At 40.2% G+C, this 8,311-nt stretch overlaps 1 protein-coding gene across 1 annotated transcript in view; it reads right to left on the bottom strand.

Moving 5' to 3' along the window:
- Positions 1-249: 249 nt before the first annotated feature.
- PTPRJ (protein tyrosine phosphatase receptor type J) overlaps positions 250-8,311 on the bottom strand; it is a 182,443-nt gene continuing 174,381 nt past the window's right edge. The window contains exons 21-24 of the mRNA XM_074997783.1: positions 7,542-7,661; positions 6,440-6,600; positions 5,371-5,506; positions 250-3,158 (exon numbers count right to left, since the gene is read on the bottom strand). Coding sequence (XP_074853884.1) covers positions 3,000-3,158; positions 5,371-5,506; positions 6,440-6,600; positions 7,542-7,661 — 576 coding nt within the window. The 3' untranslated portion in view covers positions 250-2,999. The remainder of the gene's footprint in view (positions 3,159-5,370; positions 5,507-6,439; positions 6,601-7,541; positions 7,662-8,311) is intronic.

Genomic DNA, 8,311 nt, shown 5'->3' with positions numbered 1-8,311 from the left:
AACTTTGAAGTGCTGGTTCGCGTCTAACCGAGGCTCACCCGCCAGTACTTCGAAGTGCCTGGGCAACTTCGAAGTCCCTTTACTCCTCAAAGCCGCAGCTCACCCGCTGGTACTTCCAACTGCCTGGGCAACTTTAAAGTCCCTTTACTCCTCAAGATTTTGAGGAGTAAAGGGACTTTGAAGTTGCCCAGGCACTTTGAAGTATGGGCGGATGAGCCACCGCTAGACGCAAGCCAGCACATCGAAGTTTAACACTTCAAAGTTGCTGTAGGAGGGAATTTGCTTAAGGAAGTGCTGCATATGCACCGCAGCACTTCATTAATAAACTCCCAACACCCTACTTACCATCCTCCTTTTGAAGTAGGGAGGTAGTGTAGACACAGCCTATGGGAAGTAAACTGGCTTGGGAATAGTGAAAGTTTTATTTAGACAAGATTGGCCCAGTAATCTCATCTATTGTGTTCTTCCCATATTTAATCCAGACTCCTGATTTAGGTCTATGTGCTGGGAACCTGGAATCCATAAAAAGGTTTGAATAGACGCAGTTTTTATTTACTACTTAGGAATCTCTTGACAAATATTTATTCTATTGCTTTCATGATTGAAACAAATTGTACCTAGGATCCCCCTTTAATCACTGTTAGTACAACAATTTATTATAGGTGTTTAGACTAAAATGGACAGTCATAGTTATAGCTAGTTTTTTGAGCTTCTGTTGCTATGTAAGGCAAATAACAGTGACTCTGTAATGCAGGTGTAAAATCAACAGCATAAACACAGAGAGAGAGTGCATTCACTACTCCTCTCTGCTGTATAAAATAGGCACTTTTAAAACCCAGAGCAGTATACTTGGGCTCAAGGGCCATCTGGGCTGTCCCCAGAATAACAACTGCACTCTCATGATACCCTCAAACTGCACCCTCTGCAGAGGTTAGTAATAGTATTTGAATCTTATATTTCATTGTTTCATACAAACAACACCCCCCAACAACGTAAAGAGGCAGGCCCTTCTCTTTAGTGAAGTCCTAGATATTTTTTTGGCTTGGTCTGTGCTGCCAAGCAAAGTGAAGTTGTTGTATCTGCACTTGGTTGACATCTATTGGCAGCTTATAATGGATGCAGGGTGAAAAAAAATCACCATGTCCACTTCTATTTGAGAAGTAGGCTTATGGAATGGTTTGATTGATTTTAAGAATGATGGAGGAGGAAATGGAGATGGAAAAGGAGATGAAAACAACAAATGGCTGCTCTGAATCATGGTCAAACTGTGTTAAGGATCTCCAGTTTTGCTTACATCACATACCTCAGTTACCCATCAGGTTTTTAAAATTACCATTGCCAATACTTAAGTTCCCAAATGTGAGACTACAAAAGCCAGGATGCCTGGGATTTTTCAACCAACAGTGGATTCTACAGGGCAGCCATCTTCCTGTTGTAGTGCCACAATAATTTCCAAAAATTGTAGAAGTTTTTGCCATCATTGTCATACAAATTGACTTTCAAATGCTCTGGAATCCCAGGGACTCTGGCTATTAATCCTTCATAAGACTTTAACAACTTTAATAGCTATTTTATGGATGTCCCTGAACTTCATACTTTGCAGTGCAACCAGTGCACTGATCCATAGAAGAAAAAACACCCCAGTACCCCTTAAAAAACAACAAATAAGTCCTTCATTGGTAATGCCTTAATAAGTTTAGCATTAATGTACCAGCGAAATAAATCCAAATTAATCCTTGACACATACTATTAATATATAGCTTTTAAAAGGATCCACTAAAATAGCAGCAGCAGCATATTGGAAACAATTATAAAACAGTTAAATTATAGTTTTGAGATGCACCAAGATAAAACATACATCTGTTTTGAACAAGTTGAAACAACTGATTCTAGTAATTGATATATACAGTAGATATTTGTGCATTTACTTTTTGCTAAAGAGGATAAAGCCAGTGAACCTGTTTGGGAGCACTTTGACATGTAAATTATCAGTCTGAAATTTTCACAGATTTATATATTTAAGTAAAAATAATTAAAAACAGACAACCTGAGTAACGCTCTCCTTAAAGTAGAGCAATCATTATTCAATAAATCACATATTGCACCTTTAAATAAATCCTTGTAAAGTCTACAAAACAGAAATATTAGCTAGAAATGAGAGGAGCTCCTTTCCCTCTCCCAACACACACTCTCTCTCTCTCTCTCTCATGCATACACGCACATTAAAGCTCAGAATGACACACACACCTTACCTTCCTTTTTCTCTAGATTGAGGCACTGTGATATAAGGCCTCTGGAGGTTGTGGTGGAATACAAAAGAAGAGAGGAAGATTACTAAATCTGGGAGCATCCCACCAGCAATGTTACTACAATTAAAATTTTAATACGAGCCTCATTTAAAATCTATATTCTAATTAGAAGTCTCAGTACAAAAATATAGGACTCTGATTACTTTAGTCTATAGAGTAATAACCAGAAAAGGCACAATTTCCAAATATCAGCATCCACTTTGCAGGAGGCATTTGTACTCCTTATAAATCAAAAGTAACAAATCACAATGAAGCATATATCCATCAAGTAAGTAACTAGGTACAGTAGATAAAATATGTTCCTGACTTTTATAAAATATATTCCACAACCCACAAGCCAGGTATCTGCATATGAAATCATACAAAATTGTAATTTAAAAAGAGCTTGTATAATTTGTTATTTTTAATATTTAAAACCTAGTTCACGAGTTTGACTGCAAATGTTGCTTCACATACAAGTACTGTGAAGTTCCCAAAATAAAGCAATTCCCTCAGTTACCTTACAGCTTCTTTTTATACACACCCACATCTCCAAGTAGCCTTTTTACATGGGCATCTTCAAATTAAATATACAAGACTGAGAAATCAATAAAAGAAACTGTACATAAACACATAAAATAACAGTGCATTTTGTTTTCCTGTGTGTACAGAACAGTAATAGTCTCCTAGTGACATTTCTTCTCTCACTGGTTATGCGTGGTAGCCATTTGCTTTCTCAAAAGTTGGTATTGGTGTAAAATTTTCATAGATTGCCACTGCAGTTGTATTTTGGTAGATAAGGTCTGATTTTTTATTTCTTTGGGATTTAATAATGTCCAAAACACACTGGTTTAGGAAGACATATTGGTCCTAATGAGAAAAAAAGAAAAAGAAAAAAAGAAAAAGAAAAAGAATGAAGGGTATTATAGATTGTAACAAATATATCACTGCGAGAGTTATGTTTGTGGTGCTTTTCAGACAGTGTACAGATGCACTATGCCATCAGTATTCCTGTTGATCATATAAAAGTAACAGAAGCAGTTGCCCCAACAATCCATCACTCCCTGTGATAAAGACAACATGTTTGATTTGTTTAGAAGCAGAAATATACTTTGAGAATTTTTGTATCCCCAAATTTGGCCCCAGTTCTGCAACTAGCTCTGTATAGAAAGGTCCAGGGCACCTGTAGGGAGACCTAGTGACATCAACATAGTCCATTATCAGAGCGGTAAAGTACTTCTAGGGTGACCATATCTCCCTGTCCCAAATATGGGACAGGGAGATATGAGGGGGAGGAGCGGCTCCTCTAAGCCAAGGGGAGCCGGGAAGGAGGCAACAGCCGCCGGCCCTCTCCTGGATCCCCAGGGAAGCGGCAGCTGCCAGCACTCCCCAGGAGCCCAAATACAGCACCGTCCTGCCCAATACAGGACTGATGGTCACTTCAACTATCTCATTCATGGATTTTGGTTATGCCAAGTTTCTTATGGACTTTCACAGAGCCCATGTTATGAGTTAAACCAACTGAAGCTAAGGGCAGAAACAAATACACATGGAAAATTATTTCAGAAGTCATGTTTCCATCCAAAAATGTCATACTACTATTTTTGCAAACAACAGTTAAAAATTGCTACGGTTATCTGGGACATTTGACAATATTTTGTGTGCCATTCAATTAATTGTTCTATTGATGATCAATGCCCATTGGAGCAGGAGAGGAAATGTTTGCTGTTTATTACAGCAGCAAAGCCGTACCTGCAAATGAAGAGGCAGGAATTTAGCATAGAAAGAAAGGGAAGAATACGAGAATGGTAGATCCAAGACGCTTCTAAATATCAAGCACAGAGTAACAAATCCCCTCCACCCCTGCACCTCGTTAAACTGAAGACATACTGTATAATTTTAAGTAATCTGATAGAGCACTCTTTAACTAGTTTTAAAAGAAATCAAGTTGACAGTGGCCTTTTAACTGTTCGCTCCTTTAAAAAGAGACCCCATCAAACTGAATCTATTCAAAGTAAAAAAAAAAAAAAAAAACGTCCTGACATGATGTGGCTGCAGATGGGAGCAAGGAGCTGAAAGAGGCCCTTGTACCAGCAGAGAGAGGTGTTCCGTTGGAGATAAAAGTGACACAAGTAGTCAGTACAACTTCCAGACGGAGGGAGGCCCTGCAGATTAACTTAGGTGCTTGCCAATACAGTTTCAGGTACCATACTTGACCCAGAGCTGCCCTGACAATTTTTGTGGTTTCTTACATTTCTGTTTTCCTGGTTATTTGAAATGTTTTACTTCCCTTTGTTGATATGTGAAAGACCTACACAAACCACATGGAACATTCAGCATGGAGATGCAATGAAAGGGCGTATAAAGACAGTGCTGTCACACCCACAAAATAAACTAACTGATAAATAAATGCCGTAGCACACTTTAATTCTGGGAGAGGCTCTCCATCCCAAGTGCTGTGGCAGTCACTACATGGAAGCCCAAATATCTCCCCCTAGCCCAAGGAGCAGAGTCTGTGATTTCTCCATCTTTCACTTCAGCGTGTTGGACAAGAAAGAGGAGTATATGCAGAACTCCCTGCCTGCACAGAGACGGAGAGCTGGACCTCTCTGGATGATGATCAGCTGCGGCAAACTTTAAAGAAGAAACACAGGCCCAACAGCAGTGCTCCAAAATGGTGCCTGCCAGCTGGAATAATTTCTCCCTTAGCCTCTGGCTCCCTCCTTTCATGTCAGGAAATCACTTTGCTCCCAGCTCCCCACCTTTTGGTAGCAAGCTCTGTGGGATTTACTATGGGCCATAGGCACAGCTGCATTCACTGGGAAGATACAAGGCACAATGTGTGGAAACCTGATTTGGGGATGACTGCAAGGAGCTCTGTGCCCCATTAGGCCTTCAGTAGGTCCCTGCTGGGCACTCCTTTGGTGTGCTGACAAAAATAGAACATTTTGAAATGGTTGGATAAGACAAGAAGAAATCCTCTGTGGTGGACATACTTCTGAGCTGTATATTTACACTGCCTTTCACGAGCTATTATGAAGTTGTCTTCACACATGTTAAAAAGAAGAAAGATTAACCTTACCTCTGTCTGCACCATTAAAGGTCGATGCATTCGAAGATCATATACTACTCCATACACATCACTGACGTTATCCATTTCCATTTGCTGGATCAGGCGGTCAATTGCAATAAAAGTACCTGTCCTGCCAACGCCAGCACTGTAATAAAATGACTATACGTTAGACAGAAGAATGACAGCCTTTCACCTATTATTTTTCTCTTAATTATATATAACCCAGCGCCCAATACAAAGCTACTGAAGTTGTTAGGAAGGTATCAGCTGACAACAATGGTCACTGGGATCAAGGCCTTCACAGCCCATGGGAATTCTTATCACCATTGCAAGCAGAGCTGTAGGATTCCTTCTTGGCTCACAAAAACCAGTATCTATATAGTAGTTTTCAAGGACATGAAAGGTTGTAACAAGGAGGAGGGAGAAGAATTGTTCTTCTTTATCTCTGAGGATAGGACAAGAAGCAATCAGCTTAAACTGAAGCAAGGGAGGTTTAGGATAGATATTAGGGAAAAGAATTCCTAACTGTCAGGGTGGGTAAGCAATGGAATAACTTGCCTAGAGACATTGTGAAATCTCCATCATTGGAGATTTTTAAGAACACGCTAGACAAACACCCGTTAGAAATGGTCTAGATAATACATAGCTCTACCAAGAGTGCAGAGGACTAGACTAGATGACCTCTCAAGGTCCCTTCAGGTTCTATGATTCTAGGTAAAGTGTTAAATAAGACAATTTTTGTTGCTGAATTTTCCAGTTCATGAGATACCCCAAAAGGACTACAAAACAAAACAAAACAAAACAAAAACACCAGAACAAAAAACCAAAACCAAAACCAATGTCCTTCCTCCACTCCACCCCCAACCACCGCCAAACCCTTAATGAACTGGATTCTGGCATCCACTCTGTTCTGTTGCATTTCTCAGGTATATAGTTAAAGGCCCTTTCATATTGCTTGGCAGGATGGACAATACATTTCATTAAATAGCTAAGGTGTTGAGCTTTTTCACCTGCTTGAAAAGAAACATTTTAGTATTTAATTTGCTTAGAAAAGGAAGCCATGGTGGAATTATTGTACCTGCAGTGCACCAGTGTAGGAGAATCTGGGGGATTCTGACTTATGTTTTCTTGTACTAGATGTCGGAAGTTAATGAGGAGGTCTGTTGTCTCTGGAACACCATGGTCAGGCCAGGAGGTGAAATGGAATTGGCGAACAGTGTGGCTTTCAGTTGCATTGTTCTAAGAAAACATACATTGAAGATGAGAAATTAGGCCTCAGAAGTATATCACAAAACTATTACAGAAGGAAAATATTGCAGCTAGTTTGGAACTATTACAGTTAGCCCCTGTGAACTGCACACTAGTTTAAGGATAAATTATTCAATTTTCCCTTTATGGCTGAGGAGACTCTTTGTCCAGACAAGTATAGGAGGGGTAGCCGTGTTAGTCTGGATCTGTAACAGCAACGAAGGGTCCTGTGGCACCTCATAGACTAACAGAAAAGTTTTGAGCATGAGCTTTCGTGACCACAGACTCATTTCATCAGATGCCATCTGATGAAATGAGTCTGTGGTCACGAAAGCTCATGCTCAAAACTTTTCTGTTAGTCTATAAGGTGCCACAGGACCCTTCGTTGCTGTTTGTCCAGACAGACATTTGAAAATCTTCTCTTGCTGCCTTTGCACTGTGGATTCTTTTGTGTATGAGTCAGGCCTGCTCATGTCAACCTGGGTTGCAGGATCACCACATATGGGCTCTGCATCATGACAGTGGGTCATTCCATAATGTGACTGGATCCTGTAGACAAATTTTCATGCAGGCATCCCTTAAATTACAAATGAGGACCCCATGCTGGCAATTCATTAGCAGGCCCATCAAAGGGTTATATAACAGAGTGCTGACAGGTCAAATTCTGTATCCAATCAGCAGATACACATACAGTCCCTGACTCCCACATGAGGCCTATTGCTGATGCACCTTGAACAGCAAGGAAAGCAGCACTATCATGTCCCACATTAAAACAAGTTGTACTATACTTTTCCTTTAGCTACATTCTACTTTTGTGGTGCCATCTGTAGGAATGATTGCTTTCCCCATTCTGATCTGGAGTTTCTCTTCACGGAGATGCTGTAAATACATTTCCACATAAGAGTGTGATGCACACACAGTGAATTACTCACATCTTCCACTGTGAAGTCTCTTATTGTCCACTCTGGAAGGACAAACTCTGAGATCAATGATACGGTAATATCACCGTAATGCTTGGTTCCTTTGTCTGGCCAATACTCTTCACATTTTGTCTAAAAATAAAATGTGAAAGGTTAGCTATACTGTACAGCAGCAATGCAGGAAACATTTATGCAGTGCAAAGGGAAAAAAAAAGCCAGGTGGGAGGAGGAAGAGATAATAGTACAAGGATAAACTGTATATTTCCCCTTTTTTACCCTATATTATAGTCCATCTTGGACCTGACCACATTCAGTAGATAGTTGAAACCACAATAATCGTAATTAGCTTTTGGGAAATTGAAAAGAAAACGAGGTAGTACAATTTATTCACTTATACAAGATTAGATGGCAATAGGTGTAAAGCAATACAAAATGCAATTCCTGTCTTGATTTTCATTGCTTTATTTTCACGCCCTGCATATACACCTTTTCTTTGGTATAAACACAATGAGTTACATTTATCACTAACGTAACTTTAGTGCCCTGTCCAGACACCCTTTTCTGGGGCTACCAGAAGCACTAGTTACCCCCTTCTGATCTTCAATGCGTGCAGCTGAACTATGACTGCCCCCTGTACAAACATACTGGGAATTAACGGTGTTAGGCTGCGTCTACACGTGCACGCTACTTCGAAGTAGCGGCACTAACTTCGAAATAGCGCCCGTCACGTCTACACGTGTTGGGCGCTATTTCGAAGTTGAAATCGACGTTAGGCGGCGAGA

This window comes from Carettochelys insculpta, chromosome 6, assembly GCF_033958435.1.
Source record: "Carettochelys insculpta isolate YL-2023 chromosome 6, ASM3395843v1, whole genome shotgun sequence".
In the NCBI taxonomy this organism is placed as follows: domain Eukaryota; kingdom Metazoa; phylum Chordata; order Testudines; family Carettochelyidae; genus Carettochelys; species Carettochelys insculpta.
Note: the sequence above shows the minus strand (reverse complement) of the source record. Positions and strands in the feature narration are given on the sequence as shown.